The sequence below is a fragment of the Patella vulgata genome, chromosome 8, assembly GCF_932274485.2.
Source record: "Patella vulgata chromosome 8, xgPatVulg1.2, whole genome shotgun sequence".
NCBI classification, from domain to species: Eukaryota; Metazoa; Mollusca; class Gastropoda; family Patellidae; genus Patella; species Patella vulgata.
In genome coordinates, this window is record NC_065886.2 from 40,213,772 (window position 1) to 40,241,378 (window position 27,607).

Below are 27,607 nucleotides of genomic sequence, written 5' to 3' on the forward strand. Positions count from 1 at the left end.
CGAAGAATGCCGTGAGAACTAAAAAAAACCCCAGCCTTGTCTGCTCCAATCATTTCACGATAATTGTCTTTATTATATCAGAAACTTAACATTGCTAATAATAAAAGGGAACAAATGACCAGATTTATTTATAACCGGTGTCGTGCTTTTGACAGATATTGCTTACAATTCTAGAACACCTTATTCTGCTTTTTTATGGAACAGTTCACATGGCTACAATAAGAAAATAATCCCTTTTTTTGTTTTCCAGGTTACTATGCTAACGAGAATACAAGAAATTGTGAGAAATGTTCGTATTGTTATCCAGATCACCCGGGTTACACGGTTTACGTGTCTGCTTGTGATCATATATCAAAGGACCCGGATTACAGGTGCATGCCTGTAAGGCATCCCCCACTTGTTGAATTTGCTGGTACACTAAGTGAGTAGAATACTCAAATAACAACACATGGCTAGAGATATAAATGAAATGAAATGGGGTTTAACGTCCTACTGATCTGCTCCGACTGGGCTAATGAAGATGGGCTTACACCACCCAGTGTCATATGAGGGAAAGTTTACCCGGAGATCGGCGCTAGGGCTATTCTTATATCGAATTTTAACTACCAAGGGTTATTTTACGTGCACACCAATTTGTTCACGGGACTTCGGGTTTTCGTTCCACCCGAACGAATAGTATGTTGTCCCTCGCCAGGCCCTCCGTCCTGTACAACTGACAAGGGGGAACCACATCAGAAATCCCGATGAACTTTCTCGACCAACGCAGGGAGCGGACCCGTGACCTCCAGGCTAGCGAGCCAGCGTCTTACTCAATTAGCCATCCTGGCTCCTTGGCTTAAGATATATTGAGTGGTCTATCTCAAAGGAATCCATTGAACTGGCCGGCTCTGGAATACCCCATATAATATATAACAGCCAATATAAGGATTGAGGTTAGGACAGATCCAATGGTGTTAAACATTTCTATTTCTGAGAACTGTTATGTTTGATCGGAAGAGAAGACCATTTTGACCGCAGCGGCAATAGCTGTTTAGGAAGTCTGAATGTCTAACAGTAGAATTGATTTAATTTATTTGTACCAACTCCCTGTTCTGTGCTTATAGCCACACCCCCACTTTTTTCTGGTATACAGTCCTAATGGTTTAGACCCATGCTTTTAATTTAGAAATTCTGACAGTTCAAGCCCGAGAACTTGCAATATTATCGACAACTCCTATTTTTTATCTTTTAATACTGCAAAACAAACACACGTTAATTTGTCTGCTAACCAATTTTAAGCTAAACTCCTATTACAAAACAACAGAAATGATTAAATAAAAGGAGTTAACGCCCCAAACAGTCGCCATACTTGTTTTCAATTTGTAGAACAAACATAGCGAATGTTTACAGCGTATAAAAAAGTACACTGTGGTTGGTTTATTTCATCTAATATGTGGGTGATCAGACATAATTGTTGTGTAGCAGTAATATTTTCAGTAAACTGATAATGAAAAAAATCTCAAACAGTCGAACGTGTGGTAGTTGAAATATAGCTAGCCGGATGTGGACACTGTGCTTGACAAGGCATATACTGGATGTGGGCATAGCCTGCCTATCTTGGTATACCCGTCACCAGTCGCCATGTTTGTTCTACAAATTGAAAACAAATATGGCGATTGTTTAGGGCGTTATCTTTCTTTTTATTTAATGATTTCCGTGGTTTTGTAATCGGAGTTCAGCTTTAAGACAGAGTAGTGGTCAAACATTCTTTTTTGGAGCATGTGTAGGTTGGTAAATTAATGGCTCGCTATAGCCTGGAGAGCCTGTTGGTCGAGAAAGTTCATCGGAATTTTCGGGAGTGGTTTCCCCATGTCAGTGATGCAGGACGGAGAACCTGACAAGGGCAGCTGTCTAGTCGTTCGGATAGGACGAAAACCCCGGTTTCCGCGTACACATTGGCTTGCACATTGCAGTTGGAATGTGATATAAGAAAAGGTCTTAGCGCTGCTTTCCGGGCAAAATTTCCACCATAGCACCCTGTATGGAGTATACCCGCCTTCATTGGTCCAGTCGGAGTAGAACAGTAGGACATCAAACCCCATTCATTTCATTTCCATAATATACCATGCCTATTTGAACACCATGCCAAGACTGAGAGTCGTTGGTTGTTATTTATAAATTAATAGCAATGTTGCTTCTTTAGTATCAATCCGAATGACATTTCAGTTAGTCTTTAAAATTGAAAGTCAGTAAAATTGCAATTGGCTAGCATGGTTTATATCATATTTAATGTTTTTTTCCCGCTTCTTTTCCAGATGTAGAAACAACATCCAGTGTTTCAGTCTCTTCTACAGTTCACATTAGCTCGCAGACGAAAAGTAAGAAACTTACTGCAACACAATGCAAAGTTATTATCGCCTTGACAAGCATAACAATCTTTATTGTGATTTGTGTAGTTGTGTACTGTACAATAAAACGAAAAAAAGGTCACACGACCTGGAAACTCCTCAATGTGATAATAGATAAACTGAGAAGGAATTCGGACTCACATATTTCAAGGGACATGCTGTTAGAAGCAAATGGGAGGCTCGGGTCAATGGAAGGCAGCGCAGAAAATGTGAGTTCAAATGAAGCCCTTAATGCGGTAGAAAGTGTAACAGTAAACTCAGATGATATCATTGGGAGCAACTCAGATGAAACCATTGGGGGCAACTCAGATGAAACCATTGGGGGCGACTCAGATGAAACCATTGGCTTTGAGAAATTTGACCTCCCTGAACATGTTGTCACCGAGACGCATCCATACAACGTTGATGAGCTGCTGTTGAACAGCCATTCAGAAAATGCCGAAAGCAATATACCTGTGGATAAATTGGATCGTATACCATGTATCAATGAAAAGCCATACCGTAAAGCGCAGAAAGTGGACCATCAGCTAATCGTCAATAGAACTGCCGAAATGACAGTTCCGATGTATATGAGGGGGGTGCAAATATAAATTTTAATCAAATAAATATTAATTACTAGCAGGATACCCGGCTTCGCTCGGGGGTCATAACTCCGAAACCGGAAGTGGTAGACTAACGCCACCTGGCCTATGTTACTCCCCGGTCCGAGCTACCCCTATACCCCAAATTTCAGACTCGGGGCAGACCTAGTGTAGCCGCCAACCCCGAACAGACCGGCTTCGCTCGGGGGCCATAACTCCGAAACCGGAAGTGGTAGACTAACGCCACCTGGCCTATGTTACTCCCCGGTCCGAGCTACCCCTATACCCCAAATTTCAGACTCGGGGCAGACCTAGTGTAGCCGCCAACCCCGAACAGACCGGCTTCGCTCGGGGGCCATAACTCCGAAACCGGAAGTGGTAGACTAACGCCACCTGGCCTATGTTACTCCCCGGTCCGATCTACCCCTATACCCCAAATTTCAGACTCGGGGCAGACCTAGTGTAGCCGCCAACCCCGAACAGACAGACAGACAGACAGACAGACAAACGACAGTCACAAATATATATATATAGATAAGATACTCTAAAGCCTTCCAATAACTATCAACGGCTTGCAACATATACAGGATGGCGTTACAATGGACATAATAAAAGCGTTGCAGTGTCTTCTTCTTTGTGACATAACGCCCGCTTCCACCTATCGCAGAATGATATTACAGGCAAGTGTTAAAACCTGCAAGAGGAGTCAAATAAGAGGCTCGTCTCGCATAGGTCGGAGACGGGTGAGCGATTAAGAGACGTAATCAATACCGTTTCCTTTAGATAAAGACAGGATGCCCTTTTTTAGGAGTAGCGTCCCGTGTAGTCTTCATGGCCACAATGTTGCGTTACAGTGACGATCAGCGGTTTTATATATACACAGGGTGGCGTTACAATAGAGATAATGTAGAAACAATTGGATAAAGATCTGATTGCTACACTGCGAAAGCTCCTCCGTCTTCTCTTATCCAGACTACCTACTACAATATTCGCAGCAAATTATCTCCGCGACCCCGCCATTTATGACAGCATAAGGTGGTAAAACCCTCGTCGTGATTAAGTGATTTGATATGATTTATAGGAAATGAAATGGGGTTTAACGTCCTACTGTTCTGCTCCGAATGAAGACGGACATATTACGCCATACAGTGTGCTAAGAGGTACTAAGAGCGAAATTGTGCCAGGACAACGGCAATATGGTCTAATCTTGTCTCGAATTCCAGCTGACAAGGGTTTTTTACATGCACACCAATGTGTACACGGCATCATGGTTTTTCGTCCCAAACGAATGACTATGCAGTGTCCCTTGCCAGTTCCTCTGTCCTGCACGACTGCCAAGGGGGAACCACGCTGAACAACCCAGATGAACTGATTTAAAGATTTCTCAAAATTATACAAATTTATAGCAATAATAATCACAAAGAATTTCCCTCCTAAACGACGCCCATACACCCATTCACCTTCCAATGCAAACACAGATAGATAAAAAGATAATTTAATTACAGAACCTACACCCTATTAGATATAGCTTAGTAATACAAGCTAATAGTCCAGGAGCTAATGACAAAATAATATGGTCATCAGTTACAAAAGGTTTGAACACCCAAATTCGTAGCAGGTGTCCGTACGAGTAAAAATCAGTTGGTCAGATCGGGCACTGCTGGGGCATATAGCCACAGCAGCACCTTAAAGTAGGCCCCAGGGGGCCTAAAATTAGGTCATAAGTTACATGGCTGAAACTTTGTAGAGACAATGGTATCCATAGTCGGAGTAAATATTTCACAAATCTAACCAAAATTTCCGGGGCTTTCCCCAAGTCAGACCACGCCCAATATCGCCTTACGGGGCTAATAATATGGTCATAAGTTACATGGCTGAAACTTACCAGAAACAAAGATCCACACTTGGTAAATACAATTTTCAAAAATCTAACGATGTACACCAAAATTAACATATAGGCTAAGTTTCGTCCGAATCGGAGTATCCACAAACTTTGTACATATTTCACATATTGCGTCAGAGGCTGGGGATTATGACACCGGAATCGAACGTCTGATGCACACCAAAATCGATCTCATCTAAGATATTTTGATCGTTAACACATATTTCAACTTTCATCTTAATCGAACATGGATAATATATTTTAAAATTTCGAAAAGAGCTTTCGATTTTTTATCATTAATTAAAGGTACATTATGTAAGATTTAGATAAAGAGTTGACCATTCTTGCTATAATTGCTCACAAATAGATAATGTAATGTGAAAATATTGAAAATTTCATTCAAATTACTTCATTCTGAACCAAGTTATCACGGATTGTAGTTTTGACAAGATGTCTGCATGGTGGTAACCAGGGCACTGGTATATTTGAGACTTAGTCTCGCTTTCCCATTTTTAAATTAAATTTTTAAATGACGAACCGTTCTAATCTGGTTAAAATCTCGAGTATCCGCTGCCATCGAGAGATGCTTATTAATATGCTCTTGTTTTGTTAATAAATGTCTAATTAATAGTTTATATAACATTTCAGGCCTAAAGAAAGACCTGCAATAGGCAGATTTAGCTCTTGCATAATATATTTATATTCGTTATTATTTTGTTATTGTTCCTTATTGATGTATGGGATGTGAGACAGAAAATACAATATAATATACCTGCATGAAAATTACATATTATTTTTTCTCAAAAAAACAATTGGAAACCCTCATATTTTGGATGGAGCCAAACTCCCGAAAAATAGGACCTATTGGACTTCCAGCAAAAAGTTAGTGTAGGCCTATGTTTGAATTATCTTGATAAAATTGTTTAATAATGATTAAGTGTTGAATTACGACAACACCACGGTCTCTAGCCACTGTAAATATAACAATATCTTTCCTTCAGTTTTCTCAGATATTTTGCACATTTTCCATCCGAGACGACAACGTAACGCTCGACATTTTGTAAAGTGTCTAAGCGTTGATATTTTACAATAAGTGCACTTACATTGGTAAAATTTGGTAGAATTTGGCATAAAGTATGTCTTATACCGATCTATTCTGTATTTGGGAATCATTTTCATGTTATTTTTGCACTACAAAATGCCCAACGTCATTCCATCCGCAAACACATAACGTTGACTTCGGATATAGAAATTATGAATGGTAGTTATAGGCTTCCATACCATCCAATATAACGAACAAAATCCAGCATTTATTTTGATGAGAGCTTTGCAACAGATTATTTTGTTATTTGTTTGTTTAATACATAATTCATAGATTGAATAAAAAGTATTGTAAATAATTAAATCAAGAAAATAAATGTTGTAGAGATATAACAGTTGTTATTTTCCATCCGAGTTATGCCAATTGATAATTCAACTATAATTTTAAAAGTAATGGGAATAAACACTCCATTCAAAATTATTATAAGGTGGAAATAACATACTATTAACTTAAAAAGGTCGAACAGTCATTTCTAAACCTCAAATGGTCAGTATTTATCATGCAATATCCGTGGTTCTTTTTTTGCTATCTCTGGGTACTGTTATGTAAACACTCATATGATGGAGCAACCCCGCTAAGCTATCCCAATAAATGAATTTTTAATTTTTAAAATGGTCCCTTGGTATGAATCAAAATAGATAAATGGCCTATTATTACATTTCTTTTAATCTTCCTGTTGGGAATAATATAACCCATTACTGTGCAAATAGCCATAATATATCTAAGTATCACATAACATTATGATGTGGTCGGTGTTCCATACTCTGGATTTTCCATAACTAAATACATAAAGATGACATCGTGACCTGGATATGCTTGCAGTCGGACACCGCGTACTGTTGGATTACAAATTCTCATTTAAAGTAAGGTTAGTAAGAAGCTTCTTTATCACATTATTGCACCATAATTAAATTTAGTAAGAGGCGATATCAATTGCATAATATGTAAGTCATAATAAATATTGCAAAATGGGACCTAATTAGCATAGTATGCCTATAATTTAAACACAACTAGCATAAGGCATTTGCCACGAAACTATTTAGAAAATGAAGCAAAAATAGAGCATATATACTACTACCTATATTTAAAGAAGACCATCAACTTTAATTATAGAAGTAAGTTTAAGATCGTAATGGTTATATATATTTAAATATAGTTAACGTAGAAATAATATAAATAGATACAGTTTATAAGCAAACAATAACCACGTTTACTTATTTCACACCTGGTGTACATCGAATCATATTACGCTAGCAGACTGCCATTCAGATAATCTAGTGCATATATACTCTTCAAAAAATAAGTAGGGGATATTGAAATACAAATACCTATGCTGGTTGCGTATGATAAATAGTCATGGACACTTGACATGCTTTGAGAGTTTGTTCACAGATGAAGAATTTATCGCCCCAACAGAACCACTGAGCTGCACATGCGACACGCAATAGCGCCATACACGTGGGAGGGGTTCATTGTCAAATTTGACACTTCAAGGAAGGGTTGATGAAAACTGCCGCGTGCTGGTTTATCCTATCCATGTTTGCTTTCTTATCGGTTCTTGCATACGATTTACTGTTTACCGAATCTTTGCTTTAGTGTGTTACGTTTAATTTGATCAGGAGACGTGTTCGGTCAACCGACAACACTGTAAAAATTGACCGTGGCACTACAAGGGGAGTAGGTCAGATTGCCCCAAATCGTGATTGGATGGTTGATTAGGACTATGACACGACGAATTGCTGAATGTCTGAGGATTGGTGGAGCAATTGCTCATTATTAAGACAAAAATCTAAAACGTCCATTTTCACTTTTGACAATGTATCTCTCTGCGAGTGAAATGGGGCCGTCAGATAAGCCGCCCATATGAACTGTTTATGTTCATGTGTAGGCAATTGGCCTGTTATTAAAGGCTCAATACCACTCTTGTTGTAACTGAATAATATGTCCCAATCTTTATTCTGGTCAACAAATTGTACTATTTTAGAATATTTCAATTAATTGATGATACAAATTTCATCTTAACACACCTTATTAAAAATTTTGAAAAATTCAACATAATGGTTTGAAACGTCTAACGTAAACCTTTTCAAATGAAACTTCGATTTAAAAATATTTTCTAACCCCTGGACAAGTAAAATAGGATGTAATGGATAATTTACACAACAGGTAGGACACTTAAACATCAAGTACTTAGATAGAGATATTATTTATTTTCTGGAGCTTTCAAGCCAGCAAGAGTGTTATTGTCCCTTTAACAAACACTGGTTACCTCTAATAAAAACAGCAGTGCATTTCCGCAGTTTTGTATTGTTTCTAAATATACCCTACTTTTTTTGAAGAGTATATATACATTATATAAATTGTTATACGTACAGTTCTGTACGGTGGCTGCAGATTAGTATCATGTCGTGATGTCGTAAGGCGACAACCCGACATGACGACATTTTAACCCGACATCACGACAACCCGAAAACACGATATTTTAACCCGACATTACGACATTTTCACCCGACACCACGTAATTTTCTGTGGACAGTGGCATTTCTTCATCGAATTCCAACAGTGAAGGGTTCTTTTGTGTGCACGCCAATTATACACAGGAGCTTGTGTTTTTGTCCCATCTACACATCTAGACACTTGTTCTTTGCCAGGCCCTTCGTCCTGCACTACCGACAGGGAAAAACCACATAGCCAAATTCCTATGAACTTTCTTGTCGGGTTGTCGCCTTATGAAGGGCATCACGACATGATATCAGTCAGCCACCATAGCTATATCTGTATAGAATAATAATAGAGTAACATGACAAAGGAATCGAAGAACAATATTACAAAGGTTTTTAATGTATATAATACACGGAAGAGGAAGTTAGAGTGGCTGACATCGATATTGACTAACATAAAATATATTTTATTTATATGACTTATTTATAATTATTTATATGTATTATAATGTCTATAAAGGGCAGACCAGAAATACTCAGCTTATGGTTTGATGTATATTAAAATGATGAAATAAAATTGTTTATTTGGGTGGTGGGTGGGTAACTAGGCGTATATTTATATGTATTCATCTATAAAATTGAACGCTTTTGGTATATATTTCCATCTACCGTTAACATTGAATACAGAAGAAGTATAGGGTCGATCATGATTACTAACTAGTCTCCGTTCATTATGGAGTGACAAAGAAAGCACTTTGGTCATGTTGAGACTAACAAACTGTTATTTTTGTTCGTTAATTGGGCTATGCTAAGTGGTGGATGTCATTGAAATATAGTACATGTATATTGGTTTGAATAACGGGAAGTATATTGCGAGGGCCCGGTCTATTTTAAGTAGTAACCGTATATTTATTCAAGTGTTTTTTTTCCTTTAGCACACAAGAATAGTAATAGCGTCGTCGTAACTTCCTGTTCTAGTGAATGAGCTATATATGTCTGCAGGAAAATGTATAGCTGCAAACAGTTAATCATCACAATACAATTGGTGAGTAAATGAAATTAAATGGGATTTTGCGGCCTACTCTTATGCACAAACTGGGATAATAAAGACGGGCATACGCCATACAGTGTGCTATGGCGAGGGAAATTTTGCTCCGACAGCGCCGCTACGGCCTTCTAATGGTTTCTTTTACGTGCACGCCATTGCCTACAAGGTCGCCCGGGTTTTCGTCCCTTCCGAGCGTCCAGAGAGCTGCCAGGCCCTCCATCCTGCACCACTGAGAAGGGGGGCTATAGAGTGCTGTGCAAAGAATATGACCAATTTCTCATATTCTAGTACATTAAAAATTACTTACGGGTTCAAAGCCTATTGGTGGGATAAACTGGGAAAAGCTGGAATGGCTTGCTGATCGAAAAGTTTGCACAATTTCCATTGAAAGATATTATATCGGGTGGCCCAGAAAAAAAGGAGTACACAATTTAAAGCGGGGTTATTCAAAAAGCACTATACATATATTACCAGGCTTGGATTCCCCCCCCCCCAACCTGCTCAGCTACATAAATTTTTTTGTAAAACAATCTTTTTTATGAGAAAAGTGTCATAATTGTGCTTTATCCTTTAGCGTTAGATGGTGCGACAGAATGGGCACTCAAAGCGCGAGATAGACATTATGTGATATCACAATTAATGCTTTGCATCAATAAAATTGAATCACAATGTCATCGTATTAATTCATAATAAAAATTGACGTCAAACAGGATGTTGGATTTCTCTGTTTAAAAAGATCAATGTGTATGTATATACGCCAAAATGACGATAGAGACCATGTATTTCTCAAAACATTTCAAGCCGAGGGGGGGGGGGGATACATTTTCTCAGGAACCTGGCAAACCTCCTCCTGCAAAAATTCCTGGATCCACCCCTGATTATATTTAACATTTCACATTGTTAATACTATTGAAGTTATCAAACATCCATACGGTACGACATGTGCAATGTTAATGATATAGGTACGAATATAGGTACGATACGTTTTTCAATTATTACACTTTTTCTATGCCACACGATATATTTTGCGGGTAATATCCACAGTTGTGGGATATAATCACTACATTTATGCGTGGCAAAAACTTAAAACGTTTGTTGTCGAAACAGACATTAAAAAGACAAACGTATTTGTATGAATCCAAGACAAGAATTTAACTGCACACTGTCGTTGCTGTGGAGCAACAGGCTGGGTTCGGTCTCTTAGATTTGGTTAATTTGTGCTTTCTTTACTCTCGACGATGCATCGCTTAAAATATGAATTTTGAAATACCGAAATCGCGTAAATTGACAATTTTTAAGATTATATTGTTACCTTTCCATTACAGGTATGTGTTGTTAAATCGGTGATATTTTGTGGATTACAAAATGAACATAACGAAGAACCAGGAACGACCCATAACTGTGCGCGGTGCTCGAGCTGCTCCCCAGGAGAGTTTATAAAAACAAAATGTGCTATTTCAAACGATACAGTGTGTGAACAGTGTCCGCCAGGAACGTTTTCTTTGGAGAAGAATTCAGTCATGTGTACAGAATGCACATCATGTGATGACATTCTTCAATTTACGATTCAAACTTGCACAGCTGTGAGCAACACGACCTGCTCCCCGTGCCCGGAGAACATGTTCTTAAGAGATGGAGTTTGTAAGAACTGTTCAACGTGTCCTCCGGGTACGTATGCGTTAAGAACGTGTTCCGGGGAGAGCGATACAGTGTGCAATGAATGCAGACCAGGTTCGTTTACTGCAACACAGAACCTGGACAGATATTGTAAAGCGTGTGCGATTTGTCTGAAGAATCGAATATATAACAGATCATGTACAAGTACAACGGATAACATCTGTGGTGACTGCAAACCAGGTAAATACTAACGTCACTGAAAAAAAACTTGTGTTGAAACAACACAAAATTGTGTTGTTTTCAACACAAGTTAGGTGTCTCTATTTAACAACACAAACTTGTGTTGAAACAACACAAGACTTGTGTTAAATGTTGAAACAACACAAGACTTGTGTTAAAATTTACCAAACAACACAAACTTGTGTGAAATTCTACACAATACTTGTGTTGAAACTTGTGTTGAAATTTCTGAAACTTGTGTTGAAATTTCTGAAACTTGTGTGGTTTCATAAAAACTTGTGTATAACCACCAACAAAAACTTGTGTTTTATTTTCCCTCAATTTAGCAATCTTTCCCATGCAGCCCCCACCCCTTTTGCTCTGTTTAACCTGTAAAGTTTGATAAATGAGGTAACAATTTCATTTGTTAAATTATCATTTATTCATAAAATGATAGGAAAAAGTAAATTAACACCACCAAATCAAAACTAAATAGACATCATTTGAAATGTTAACAGAAAAAACAGAGATATAATTCTAATACTAATAAAGTTTTTGTTATACTTTGCCCCCCCCCCCCCCACACACACCACATCACAAAATAGCTATTTAATTTTTTCTTTACCCGAAAACAAGAACTGAGAAAAGAAAGATCCCTACCCCATACCCCAAAAATATATAATTCAAATATATCTAAATTTAATAACATCCAAACCAAGACCTAATTAGATTAATTATGCACTAAATTGAAATACTTTCAGAAACTGAAAAGTGCTACAAAGTCATATTACAAGTGATTTGTGAGGCATCTGGAAATAACTAGCATACACAGAAAACTAACAAAAGAAAAATGCACTATTTTGCAGGAGTAATAAAATGATGTAGAACCTTTTCCTCATTAAAAAAAACAACAAACAAAATGAATATTTTGTACATAAAAGGAGCAAAGCATCAAGATTACAGGATTGAAAAATAAAAAAATATCAGAGAAAATCGCAAACATTAAATAATATGTACAAAATATATATAAATAATCACAAGTCAAAAGCAAGGAGGAGTCACTGTGGTTCAGTGAGTATAAGGCATTGGCCAAGAAATTTCAACTGGATTTTCCGACATAGTTCCCACACGTTAGTAGTGTAGGACATGGCAAGGGATAATTGGGTATAAGCCCGAAATTGAAACTACCCCCAGTGCGTTTACTTTAAAGAACCCTTGACAATTGAATTATCTGACTCAATGACAGACCTTCTGATCCAATGTGCGTGTGTTAACCATTCGGCCCTCCTGGGTTCCCTTTAAACAACCCTTGACAGTTGAAATATTTGATATAAGAGTAGGTTGTAGGGCAGAATCACCATAATAACACAGAAAAGTAGGATCTTAAACCCTATTTCATTTCATAAGCAAGGGAAAGTCACCTTAATGTAGGTCAAGGTTTTTTGTAATTCTGGGTATATTTGATCTACATTTGGTTTCTAGATTATGCCTATTAAATACTTTATAATTTCCGACCAAATTCTAAGTGATTAATATGTCACTTTACATTCTATATTATACATAAATTTCTGTAGAGAATTAAAATCTAATTGTGTTTGGGAAGAATATTTAACAGTAAAAACAAAAAATAAATATTCAAAAATTGGGTCAAATGCATTCTTTTCCAGAATTATAAAATATATTGGTGCTTGGGATCTCTTGTTGTTATCATACATCAAATAATCTTCCAGCCTAAAAAATAAAAAGTAGGCAATAAGAATACTTTCTTACTATTTATGGTTCACAATGTTTAAATAAACAATTTATTTTGCCACATCAAGACTGAGTCTCTATTTTGTTTCATCTTTGGGTAACACTTATTGTGTCTTGTCCAGTAACAGACCCAGGCAGATTATTATATTTTATTTCCATCGACAACAAATTGGATATTACCTATTAAAATCTATTTGAAAAGTAAAATATTGTCCATCATTTTTATACTGCTATTTACTGTAAAAATACACATAGGGTCTATCACAACTTGAAGAAAATCAATGGATGTGATTGTCAAAAATCAAGAATGCAACGACTTGAATAGGAGAGTCCTAGGCATTGCCCCAAGAAGAATAACTAGATTACCAAGCAAGTGTATAGAACTAGTTGATGATAAAAAATACAAATATGTATGGTACTTACATTTTACCTGATTATCAAGCTCTGTGAGAAAAAGTTTCCATAATATGAATAGCCATTTCCAACTGTCTTGATCTTTCTGATGTAGTTAACTGAGAAAAAAAAATACTATGTATTAGTTGACTTAAATCGACTCGACAGTTAAAAGATGAAAGTTTTAATTTAATTACATTGTATGGTAATGTGTTGGTTTGCTTTGTCACAGATGAGACAAAATGAAAAAAAGGAAATGGGGTTCGGCATCCTACTGTTCAGCTCCGACTGGGCTAATGAGGTTGGGCATATGCCATACAGTGTGCTATGAGAGAAATTTTGCCGGGTACCGTGACCCTAAGGCCTACTCTTGTATCAAATTCTAACTGCCAGGGGATCTTTTACATGCACGCCAATGTGTACACGGGACCACGTTTTTTTGTTCAATCTGAACGACTAGACAGCTGTCCTTGTAAGGCCCTCCGTTCTGCATTGTCTTACTGCAAACCCGCGACCTTAAAATATGCGAACCAGTGTCTAACCCACTTGGTCACCGTGGGTCCCCACAGATGAGATAGTCATATCTACATTTATCTGGACATAAGTAAGATTCTGTCTGTGCACATACATGTACGTTCACAGTTTTACTATACTAAACTGAATTTTAATTTTCAAAATATTAAAATGAAATCAAGGTTTATGTCACATCAGCTCCAACCGGGCTATATTGTGCCAAACACATTATGGTGAGATTCCAAAATACCACAACAACAATCTTTTCTATTAGAATTGAACACTCACCCTCAAAAAACACCTATGAGAAATCATAGGTGCTCAAATCACCATTTCTTCAGCTCTTTCTTTTCCCATATTTGGGTTTTTTGACTTATTTTATTATATGATCTTTGATTTGCTATGGCATCTAATATGGAAACTGAAAAATTGGAATATGTGACATGTAATTAACGTTTAAGATACCTTACCATATACAAACTGTGTGATATCTAAAACCATTTGAATCCCGAATATCTTACCCAAGCCGTGAAAATCTGTTTTAATAACCCTTGTTTGTCATGTGACTGGACTGTCACAGTAATTAGAAGAGAGCCATGTGGCTTAGTGTGTAAGGAACTGGCTTGCTACCCGGGAGGTTGCGGGTTCGCTCCCAGTGTTGACCGAGAAAGCTCATTTGGATTTTTCAGCATGGATTCTCTGTCTAGTCGTCATGGTGGCTAAGTGGGTAAGACGCTGGCTCGCTAGCCTGGAGGTGGGTTGTTCGATCCCTGCATTGGCCGAGAAAGTTCACCCAGATTTTCCGGCATGGTTTCCTCTTGTTAGTGATGCAGGACGGAGGGCCTGACAGGGACAGCTGTCTAGTCATTCAGATTGAACAAAAAAGCTTGGTCCCGTGTACACATTGGCGTGCATGTAAAAGATCCCCTGGCAGTTAGAATTTGATACAAGAGAAGGCCTTAAGGTCACGGTACCAGGCAAAATTTCTCTCGTAGCACACTGTATGGCATATGCCCAACTTCATTAGCCCAGTCCTCTGTACTGCATTGTCTTACTGAAAACCCGCGACCTTAAAATATGCGAGCCAGTGTCTAACCCACTTGGCCACCGTGGTCCACCACAGATGAGACAGTCATATCTACATGTATCTGGACATAAGTAAGATTCTGTTTGTGCACATACATGTACGTGTACAAATTTACTATACTAAACTGAATTTTAAATTTCAAAACAATAAAATGAAATGGAGGTTTATGTCACATCAGCTCCAACCGGGCTATATTGTGCCAAACACATTATGGTGAGATTCTAAAATACCATAACAACAATCTTTTCTATTAGAATTGAACACTTACCCTCCAAAAACACCTATGAGAAAGCATAGGTGCTCAAATCACCATTTCTTCAGCTCTTTCTTTTTCCATATTTGGGTTTTTTGACTTATTCTATTATATGATCTTTGATTTGCTATGGCATCTAATATTGAAACTGAAAAATATGAATATGTGACATGTAATAAACTGTTTAAGATACATGTACCTTACCATATACAAACTGTGTGATATCTAAAACCATTTGAATCCCGAAGATCTTACCCAAGCCGTGAAAATCTGTTTTAATTACCCTTGTTTGTCATGTGACTGGACTGTCACAGTAATTAGAAGAGAGCCATGTGGCTTAGTGTGTAAGGCACTGGCTTGGTACCCGGGAGGTTGCGGGTTTGCTCCCAGTGTTGACCGAGAAAGCTCATTTGGATTTTTCAGCATGGATTCCCTGCCTAGTCGTCATGGTGGCTAAGACGCTGACTCGCTAGCCTGGAGGTCAGGTGTTCGATCCCTGCATTGGCCGAGAAAGTTCACCCAGATTTTCCGGCGTGGTTCCCCCTTGTCAGTGATGCAGGATGGAGGGCCTGACAAGGACAGCTGTCTAGTCATTCGGATGATACGAAAAAGCGAGATCCCGTGTACACGTTGGCGTGCACGTAAAAGATCCCTTGACAGTTGGAATTCGATACACCGCAGTGTCGCTGTCCGGGTAAAATTTCCCTCATAGCACACTGTGTGGTGTATGCCTGTCTTCATTAGCCCAGTTCGGAGCAAAACAGTAGAACGTTAAACCCCATTTCATTTCATTTCTAGTCGTTTCAATGGAACACAAAACCTGAGGTCCCATTGGCGTGCATTTAAGCCGATAGTATGGTAGTTGGAATTTGTTGGCTGTAGCACCCGTGTCACAGTTTGACTGCAAGTTTGTGATACCCACTCGATATGAATGAGTGGTGATTGGCTAATGAATTCTAAAATCAGATGAATGCTTCGGCGAAGGGGACACACCACTCAAATACAATTCGGCCAAATATATCAAACATGTTTGATTCAGGTGTATGTCAGTGGATAAACTAGGTGAAGTTTAGCGCCAATTGATTCAGCCGAATCCTTTGGCTAGTTTATCCAGCACTGACGATTTAAGTTTGTACTTTCTTTATATGCAAATATCACATTTGAAAAGAGGCTGTAGGCCTACTTTCTTTATATGTAAATATCTTATTTGAAATAGGCCATTATTATGTGATTCCCCACTTGAATGTGACTAGGAATAGGGTCGCCTGTCCAGCCTTGTGGGTTTTCTCCGGGTCCTCCGGTTTCCTCCCTTTGCTATATACCCCTAGGGTGTATTCGAAACAGTGTTCCGGTGCAGAGAACGGACGGAGAATGGGTTCTTGTCGGACTTGAGCAGTCTGGAATGCGTTCACGAACACGTTCCCGTTCTCAAATCCCACACTACCTCATAGCTGGTGTGAGGGAGAGAAAACAGCATCATGGGTGCATTTATTAATTTAAAAGTTTAATACCATTCGAAAATTGGATGTAGTATGTGGCCAGTATAACATCAAGTAAGTTAGGTTGCCAGGCAACGAAACATATGTCCATAGCAGTTTAATCGTTTGCGCAGTCAACAGGGATTGTCGCGTATTCATTCTTTAGTAGGTAATGTGGGCATTTACAAGAACATTTCATACAAGATTATAATTTTCGTCGTTTGTGGGTTTACAAAAGTTCTACAAACTGAAACAAGGGCCTTAATTTTTGAAATTTGACAGATTTTTTTGTTTTGTGTTTTACTAATTTAAATAATGCATACAAATTTCATACAAATCTGATGATAATTTTGTTGTTCGCGCGTTCACAAGTTTCGAAAAAGTGAAACAAGGACCACAACTCTAGACATAATTCACGAAAATCGCAGAAATTTAATAGACGTCTTCGTTTCACTAATTTAAAAGATGCAAATGAATTTCACAAAGTGAAACAAGGGCCATAACTCCAGAAGAAACGGAAATTATTGAAATTAAATAGGATTCATCTCATTAAAATAAACAACATATCAATTTCAAAATAATCAGGTCTGTAGACGACGGACAAACCTACGGACGAGGGCGATGACAATATGCGACCACATTTCCATGTGGGCGTATCAAAAGGTGATGTAATCGTCATCCAAAGAATTGAAAAGGAGTAAAATGGAGTCATAATTTATCAAAATTATGCTTACTGTCTCAGTCTTGGTAAATTTTAAACGGATTTCTTCGATTATGAACAAACTACTTAACTTTGGTTATTATAAACTTACCTGTGTGTTTGTAATGAACTCCCGTTCGATAAAATCCATTGCACAACTAATTATCACAACGATGGAAACAAGTTCTCTCTTGAAAAATTGAAATATCACAAACTTTTCCCAGAGAAAATACCAATATGGAAGATGGTTACGTCACTCTGCGGAAGATATCATTTCGTATTAGGGGTGACAGCATAGGAAATTCAAGTACAATTACGACAAGAATCCATGACCACTCGGACCAAAGACCACTCGGTTCAAGACCAGTCGGACCAACTGATAGACCACTCAGCCCAAACAAATAGACTACTCGGACCATACAAAAAGACTATTCGAACCCAACAGAAAGACGACTCGGACCAATAATAAAGTGTTGTTTTAATAAATTGATAATTGCATTTGTTTTAATATGATTACTCGAACCAATAATAAAGTGTTATTTTAAAAAATTGATAATTGTGTTTATTTAAATATGACTACTCGAACCAATAATAAAGTGTTATTTGAATAAATAGCTAATTGTGTGTGTTTTAATATGACTACTCGAACTAATAATAACGTGTTGTTTGAATAAATTGATAATTGTATTCCAAATCGCAAAATATCGAGAACCACACTTGTAGTCACGTTTAAAAAGGGGCATATAAACGTCCGGTCTTCGTATTATTATGTGCTGTTTATATTAACGCATCAAAGGCGGATAACTTGAAAACGTGTCTCCCCCCCCCCCACCCACATACATGTATATAGTAACCCAGGGGTTAGTGGGGTAGAACGGAATGAAACCACTGGGGATACCGCGAATGTTTAAAAAGTAAAATTAGGCTATCAGACAAGAACAGTATACATGTATATGTAGAAACTGTCAAAAGTCTGGACATACCGAGTCTCATTGCAAGAGTAAATAAGAAAAATTAGATTGATATTTTTTTTGGCACCATTATTAATTAATTTTAAAACTAATCGTTGATTTATTTTCCGTACACAAAATTGAACTAAACAACTCTAAATATAAGAATTCCGTATAAGAATTATTTGCTTCTTTGTATTGTGATTTACTAATAAATAAATAGCATATTGTCTAGCCTTATAATATAATTTAATTGGTTCGACTGGTCTTGTTTTGGTCCGACTGGTCTTAGTCCGAGTAGTCTTTGGTCCGAGTGGTCTGGATACCTATGACAATTGGCATTGAGTTTGAGCGTTCGCACACATAACTACCCGCATTCCTGTATTTAGTTACCGTCTTTTACATTCTAGTAAAATCTCTGCAAATTTTATAGCTTTACTTTTTGAAATATTTTGTTCTAATTATTTGATTAGCGACTCGGATGGGATTATTTACTTTTGAACACGCATGTCGCACAAACACAACTATACATTCGTTTTACGGGCTTTATCACACTTCGGTCCAAACTGTTGAATCGAGAATTAATGTTCTGCTTCTTACGGGGTCATGCGGGCTTAGTAGCATTATATACCATTATATATGTTACTGAAGCGGTTATTATTCGATCGAAAGAATGCGTATAAAATTAAAAATACACTCAGAGAATTCGGAGGTAAGCTTCATGATCCTTGTTAAATTATTTATAACATAAAGAAGATAGGATATTTATAGTTTATACATGACTTTATTTTTACGAGTATCCGTGCAATCAGTGATATTTTAATTGTAAAGAAAATTTGATAGACTGGCGATCAATGGTTTCCATATAAATCTCCTATGTAATTGCCTTCAATTGATATTTTTCGTCGCCCAAACCCATATACGATCAAAATGATCGCGCTGTCAAACTATCTTTCAATGTTAACCAACCCCCGCAACAGGTATTTCGACCAATACGTCACGAAGACATTGTTGACATCGACTCTGTCGAAATTACAAGTAAATTTTCAAATTTTTCAAGAGAGAACTTGTTCTCCTCATTGTGATAATTAGTTGTGCAATGGATTTTATCGAACGGGGGTTCATTACAAACACACAGGTAAGTTTATAATAACCAAAGTTAAGTAGTTTGTTCATAATCGAAGAAATCCGTTTAAAATTTACGATGGTTCACACAGTAATAGCGAAGTCAATACCAAACAAGTTATCGTAACAGATTGTATAAATTTAATTCATCTTGTTACTATGGATACCGTTCTCTCATGTTCGAGACTCATGAAAGTGTTTTCATGTTCTTCAGCCGTTCTCGAACCTGCGCGAACACTGTTTCTAACGGTACGCGCAAGCAAATCATTCAAATAAAATTGAACAATATTAGCCTCGAAATTACCTAGCGCCAGTAAGTATAAAGGATCTATCCGACAAACACTAACAACAACTCTAGGTTTATGCAGTATTAATATAACACAACATACACAGATGGCAATAGAATGAGACAGTGTTCAGGAAAAGGGCGGAAACGGAGAAGACTACCTGTCCTACTTGATTCTAGGACATATATATGGCATGGACCTACTTGATTCGACCAATTTAATACAAGGAAATGAATGGCATAGTTTGTGTCAAATGAATTTAGTGAACTTTAAACCCCATTTACTCGCCCTCTCTCTACAGAGATAAATACTTTTCATGTTACATCCAATAACAATTATTGGCCATTATTAAAAAAATATATTAAAAGGAAATGAAATTCTGTTACCTGTTTTTCTTTGTGTAGTACATGCTAACATCAATGACTGGAAAAAAAATAACGAAACTGTAGAAAAACTTCTGAATCATTGAAAGTCTAATATTAGGCCTACACATTGATGACATTGATATAAAAAAAGGCTGATTTGTTTGTTGTTGTTTTTTTTCTTTTGCAGAAATAAGATTACATTTCAACTAAACAACTAACACAAAAGTTAGTATCTAGCTATAGTCCATGTCTGGATATACATTTCTCCTTTTGCCCGAACGTCTATAAAAATCAAAGATGGCGGCCAATAATTGCAACCGGGTATTACTATAAAATCAAAACAGATTCTTACCTGCTGGTTTGTCTGCGATATCACCTCGGTGGAAGCGGACGTAAAATACAACTAACCCATCATCATTACCTGCTGGTCCTAGTCGGGGGTTTCTTGCAATTATAAGTATTTGAACAACGGTGTAGCGCCGATTAGCTAGTAATAATTAAGCACGATTTCAGAAAAATTAAGACAGATTCATTAGATTGCTGAATTAGCGGAACACTTTTAGAACACATCAAAAAAATTTTCATTGTGGCGCCATTATATAAATAGACTTCCGGTGCAGTCAGTGGCAGTGGTTCTAAATCTGACTGTTTTAAACGCAACGAATTATTATATACATAGAAGCAATATATACATGCTAAATTAAACACACGGTTTTATTTTTTGTAAAAATTTACAAACCTGCGGTCTGGTATTCTATGTGACCATTATAATTTTTTTAAAAATATCACGGCTAAAGCACTCTGTTGATGCTAACTTCACTACATCTAACATTCTAACTGAATGTCGCTGATATAATATCAAAGAAAGAATTTGTCGCAATGACTAAAGTATAGATACTTCTTCTTAGTTAGTTGTATTTTAGGTCCGCTTCCACCGAAGAGATATCGCAGACAAAAAGTATAGATAACTTGGAGAACCATTATATCAATAAGTCGATTATGAGATACACGTGGATGATCAATTAAATTTGATTGGTTACTTTTCAGTTAACCAATACTGTCCAATTTCGATTAGGCCTACATCAACCAATTACATTATTAAGAGTTTTACTCATTTTTTTGTTCATTGCACATTGAATCAATTTTCGAAAACACCAGGGTGCTGAAAATCACATGTACACTATATATTCATTTGATCTATCAGTTTATTGGGTCAATAAAAAAAGACAGACATTTTAACTATACAGACAACTAAACACCAATTAACATTCAAGTCTGTCTGGCAATTGTCTGATTAATTGGTACTCACTCCCTTCCAGTGAAGAACAGCATGTGATTTTCGAGATGTGAATTAAGCCCTTTATTACTTTTCTTAAAACTTGACGACTCCCGAATTCAGACTTTGTATGGAGTTTTTTTTTAAAAAGAAAACAAATCGTGGAAGGTACACATTACTTGTGTTAATGATATGAAAAAACACACAAGATTTTCTAAATCGACACAAGTTTGTGTTAATGCAATGCAAAACAACACATAACTTGTGTAGATTAGTTTTAACACAAGTACTTGTGTTGAGATCCAACACAAGTGTTTTTTCAGTAAAGTGAAGCCCTTGGCATTTAGAAATGAAATGAAATGGGGTTTAACGTCCTACTGTTCTGCTCCTAACCTGGGCTAATGTAGACGGGCATACAGTGTGTTATGATGGAAATTTTGCCCGGGCAGCGGTGCTAAGGCCTACTCTTATATCGATTTCCAACTGCCAAGGGATCTTTGACATGCACGCCAATGTGTACACGGGACCTCGGTTTTTCGTTCCATCCGAATGGTTAGCACGTGCGCGCTGTATCATAAGGTCTGTCATTGAGTCAACTGGCGTGGTTTCGAATCCGCGGTTGTACGTCATGACAAGGAGTAGGGTCGCCTGTCCAACCTCGTGGGTTTTCTCCGGGTCCTCCGATTTCCCCAGACTGGTAAAGACCCCTACGCGCAAGCAAATTATTGAAATAAAATTGAACCATATGTTAGTCCCGAAATGACCTAGTTTGTGTCGAGTGGACGTTAAACCCCATTTCTCTCTCTCTCACTCTCTAAAAATTTGGCGGGTAGAGAAAGCAGACGTTAACTAGCCCCACGGTATACCCAGCATCGTCCTCGACATCCACTACACCGTGTAGGTGTGAGATCCTATCTTTTCAAAGCCGACCTTTGGCGTTAAACGTTTTCAGTTTCTGGCATCCTCAAACACAACGATTGTATTCCAAAACTAAAATCGAAGTGTACTCTGTGGTCATTACAGTCCAAATAAAATCAAAGTGACCATTCTGGCGAATTCCATATATTTCCGACCCCCCCCCCCCCCCTAAAAAAACAAAAACAGACACACCCTTTATTACGGGCATGTCAAAAATCCTTGGATGCGCCTTACTTTCAGTATAAGGAAACTGCTGCTCGATAGGTAAATCTTTCCCCATCACGACATTTTCAGTATCCCGTTAACCACTCTGTCCATAAAAAGGTTGGATTGCATGGTATCAAATGTGTATATAGTTTTTCAGTTCTTATTTTTCATTTTGAGAATGGGTGGGGGGGGGGTATTTGTGCTCTACTGATTACACTAATGAATTTTCAAATATACTAAGTTCTTTCTTAAAAAAGAAAATATTTCCTTTTTAGACACTTCATAAATGAAGTCACCCCAGCGGATTGAAGTGGGATTATTCATAGAAATAATATATATGAGTGTTCTTGAGTTTTGGATTATGTCGATTATTAATATCGATGAATAATCAGTTTTGTATTAATTTCCGTGATATATTTATACGTCCGTATAATCCTCTTATTCAAGCTATAATAGCCTATGAATTGTTTCACATAGGATGCGGCGTTTCTTGGGTCTATTCTTTGATCACACAAATCTCCTTTTATCTCTGAGAGTGTGATATTTCTAATAACCAGGAAAATATTCCCGCAATATGACTAAGGCTAATCCGTGATTAAATTTTCCACAGCTATTTTCCTGTTTTAGTTCAAACAGTGTAGGATGTACCTCAACTAATTAGTCCCCCGATGTGGAGACGGGAGTCGGATTGGGTGATAGCCAAGGGGCTGACCAGGGAAATATTTCAGAAAGCAAAACTGCAATACAGCTCTTTAGAATCGATTTTCAACTAAGGCTCATATTCAACTCTTCGGTGATTAAATTACTGTTTAAAACAATGTTAGATATTGTATATGTTAAACGATTGACTATTTGAAATGGCAAAACATTAAAGGCGTATAGATGTGTTGTTTTTTTTACGGCATAAAACAGATTTTGGTTGTGAAACGTTTGATGTTGAAGAAAATAGAAAACAACTAAAGAATAAAAAATGAATGAAAATTAATAACCATTTCCGTATAAAAATATATTACGAATTAATAAATTTAGAGCGTGAGGAGAGAGAGAGAGAGAAATGGGGTTTAACGTCCACTCGACACAAACTAGGTCATTTCGGGACTAACCTATGGTTAAATTGTATTTCAATAATCCGCTTGCGCGTAGGGGTCTTTAGCAGTGGGAGGAAACCGGAGGACCCAGAGAAAACCCACGAGGTTGGACACGCGACCCTACACCTTATCACGTGCAACCGGGGATTCGAAACCACGCCAGTTGACTCAATGACAGGCCTTATGATACAGCGTGCACGTGCTAACCAATAAATTTAGAAGATCGATAATGATAAAAGATTGATTGGGTTGTCGCCATTCGAAGAATGCCGTGAGAACTGAAAACAAAACAGCCTTGTCTGCTCCAACCATCAGAAACTTATCATGGCTTATAATAAAAGGGGACAAATGACCAGATTTATTTATAACCGGTATCGTGCTTTGGACAGATATTGCTTACAATTCTAGAACACCTTATTCTGCTTTTTTTTTATTGAACAGTTCACATGCCTTTTGTTTTGTTTTCCAGGTTACTATGCCAACGAGAATACAGGAAATTGTGAGAAATGTTCGTATTGTTATCCAGATCACCCGGGTTACACGGTTTACGTGTCTGCTTGTGATCATATATCAGATGACCCGGATTACAGGTGCATGCCTGTAAGGCATCCTCCACCTGTTGAATTTGTTGGTACACTAAGTGAGTAGAATACTCAAATAACAACACATGGCTAGAGATATAAATGAAATAAAATGGGGTTTAACGTCCTACTGATCTGCTCCGACTGGGCTAATGAAGATGGGCTTACACCACCCAATGTCATATGGGGGAAAGTTTGCCCGGAGATCGGCGCTAGGGCTATTATTATATCGAATTTTAACTACCAAGGGTTATTTTACGTGCACACCAATTTGTACACGGGACTTCGGGTTTTCGTTCCACCCGAACGAATAGTATGTTGTCCCTCCCGATGAACTTTCTCGACCAACGCAGGGAGGGAACCCGTGACCGCCAGGCTACCGACCCAGGGTCTTACTCAAATAACCATCCTGGCTCCTTGGCTTAAGATACATTGAGTGGCCCATCTCAAAGGAATCCATTGAGCTGGCCGGCTCTGGAATAACCCATATAATATACAACAGCCAATAAGGGTTGAGGTTAGGACAGATCCAATGGTGTTAAACGTTTCTATTTCTGGAGTGTTATGTTTGATCGGAAGAGAAGATCATTTCCGGGCAAAATTTCCATCAAAGCACCCTGTATGGCGTATGTTCGTCTTCATTGGCCCAGTCGGAGTAAAACAGTAGGACATTAAACCCCATGTTATTTCATGTTCATTATATACCATGCCTATTTGAACACCATGCGAAGAATGGGAGTCGTTGGTTTTTATTTTTAAATTAATAGCAATGTTGCTACTTTAGTATCAACCCAATGACATTTCATTTAGTCTTTATAATTGAAAGTCAGTAAAATTGCAATTGGCTCGCATCGTTCATATCATATTTAATGTTTTTTTCCCGCTTCTTTTCCAGATGTAGAAAGAACATCCAGTGTTTCAGTCTCTTCTACAGTTAACACTAGCTCGCAGACGAAAAGTAAGAAACTTACTGCAACACAATGGAAAGTTATTATCGCCTTGACAAGCATAACAATCTTTATTGTGATTTGTGTAGTTGTGTACTGTACAATAAAACGAAAAAAAGGCCACACTACCTGGAAACTCCTCAATGTGATACTAGATAAACTGAGAGGGAATTTGGACTCACATATTTCAAGGGACATGCTGTTAGAAGCAAATGGGAGGCTCGGGTCAATTGAAGGCAGCGCAGGAAATGAAAATGTGAGTTCAAATGAAGCCCTTAATGCTGTAGAAAGTGTAACAGTAAACTCAGATGATATCACTGGAGACAACTCAGATGAAACCATTGGGGGCAACTCAGATGAAACCTTTGGGGACAACTCAGATGAAACCATTGGCTTTGAGAAATTTGAACTTCCTGAACATGTTGTCACCGAGACGCATCCATACAACGTTGATGAGCTGCTGTTGAACAGTCATTCAGAAAATGCCGAAAGCAATATATCTGTGGATAAATTGGATCGTATACCATGTATCAATGAAAAGCCATGCCGTAAAGCGCAGAAAGTGGACCATCAGCTAATCGTCAATAGAACTGCCGAAATGACAGTTCCGATGTATATGAGGGGGGTGCAAATATAAATTTTAATCAAATAAATAACTTTGACGATATTAATTATAAGATGCTCTAAAGTCTTTCAATAACTATCAACGGCTTGCAATATATACAGGATGGCGTTACAATGGACATAATAAAACGTTGTAGTGTCTTATTCTTTGAGACATAACGCCCGCTTCCACCTATCGCAGAATGATATTACAGACAAGTGTTAAAACCTGCAAGAGGAGTCAAATAAGAGGCTCGTCTCGCATAGGTCGGAGACGGGTGAGCGATTAAGAGACGTAATCAATACCGTTTCCTTTAGATAAAGACAGGATGCTCTTTCTTAGGAGTAGCGTCCCGTGTAGTCTTCATGGCCACAATGTTGCGTTACAGTGACGATCAGCGGTTTTATATATACACAGGGTGGCGTTACAATAGAGATAATGTAGAAACAATTGGATAAAGATCTGATTGCTACACTGCGAAAGCTCCTCCGTCTCCTCTTATCCAGACTACCTACTACAATATTCGCAGCAAATTATCTCCGCGACCCCGCCATTTATGACAGCATAAGGTGGTCAAACCCTCGTCGTGATTAAGTGATTTGATATGATTTATAGGAAATGAAATGGAGTTTAACGTCCTACTGTTCTGCTCCGAATGAAGACGGACATACGCCATACAGTGTGCTAAGAGGTACTAAGGGCGAAATTGTGCCAGGACAACGGCAATATGGTCTAATCTTGTCTCGAATTCCAGCTGCCAAGGTTTTTTTTTTTACATGCACACCAATGTGTACACGACATCATGGTTTTTCGTCCCAAACGAATGACTATGCAGTGTCCCTTGCCAGTTCCTCTGTCCTGCACGACTGCCAAGGGGGAACCACGCTGAACAACCCAGATGAACCGATTTAAAGATATCTCAAAATTATACAAATTTATAGCAATAATAATTACAAAGAATTTCCCTCCTAAACGACGCCCATACACCCATTCACCTTCCAATCCAAAAACACAGATAGATAAAAAAGATAATTTAATTACAGAACCTACACCCTATTAGATATAGCTTAGTAATACAAGCTAAGTTATATCACAAAGTTTAATGAACTGTCCATATATATATATATATATATATATATATATATATATATATATATATATATATATATATATATGTGTGTAGGTTAAGACACGCATTATGTATATAATAATGGACTCTTGTATTCTATTTCATCATTAATTAACTTATTATCTTTATGAGCATGATCTTGCACATTATTTGACTCGAGAACACCATTGGATTATTCAGAAATGAATGGGGTTTAAAGATGCATTATGTAAGATTTGGATAAAGAGTAGGCAGTTCTCGCTAAATGAAAAGAGAATTGCAGAACGGTGTAGTCACGGTTGCCATTGCTACCGTTGTTACGATAATAAAGTCTGGAATATCCAATTTTAAATTAAATCATTAAGTGTGAATCGTATTTAAATATCTTGAAAATCTAGAGCATCCGGTGGCATCGCGAGGTGATTATAGTTTTGGCATGTTTATAAATGTCTAATTAATAATTTAGATAACATTTAAGGCCTTAAGCAAGACCTGTAATAGGTGAATTTGGCTCTGACATAATGCATCTTTAACGTCCTAATATTCGGCTTCAACCGGGCTAATGAAGGCGGGTACCCGCCATGTAGTCTGCTATGAGGGAAATCTTGCCCGGACATCGGTGTTTCCACATAGTCAACGTCGAATTCCAACTGACAAGGGTTTTTATATGTGGCCTCCCAACGACTTGACATGGGAAA

The 27,607-nt window shown here is 37.7% G+C and overlaps 1 protein-coding gene and 1 long non-coding RNA gene across 3 annotated transcripts; one reads left to right on the top strand and one right to left on the bottom strand.

Moving 5' to 3' along the window:
* The first annotated feature begins 6,707 nt into the window (after positions 1-6,707).
* On the top strand, positions 6,708-25,874 carry LOC126830031 (uncharacterized). 2 transcript variants are annotated; one of them, XM_050560248.1, is made up of 5 exons: positions 6,708-6,820; positions 9,329-9,438; positions 10,767-11,298; positions 24,139-24,309; positions 25,146-25,874. In XM_050560248.1, exons 2-5 carry the CDS (start codon positions 9,400-9,402, stop codon positions 25,832-25,834), a joined length of 1,431 nt encoding a protein of 476 aa, XP_050416205.1. In that variant the 5' UTR covers positions 6,708-6,820; positions 9,329-9,399; the 3' UTR covers positions 25,835-25,874. The 2 variants fall into 2 exon arrangements, with proteins under 2 accessions (XP_050416205.1, XP_050416206.1); XM_050560249.1 differs by having other exon boundaries at positions 6,797-6,815.
* On the bottom strand, positions 12,587-20,330 carry LOC126830040 (uncharacterized). The gene is made up of 5 exons (XR_007683665.2): positions 20,202-20,330; positions 15,291-15,423; positions 14,224-14,356; positions 13,453-13,541; positions 12,587-13,008 (listed from the first exon to the last, which is right to left on the bottom strand). It is a non-coding gene; the product is annotated as an uncharacterized LOC126830040 (long non-coding RNA).
* Positions 25,875-27,607: the final 1,733 nt, after the last annotated feature.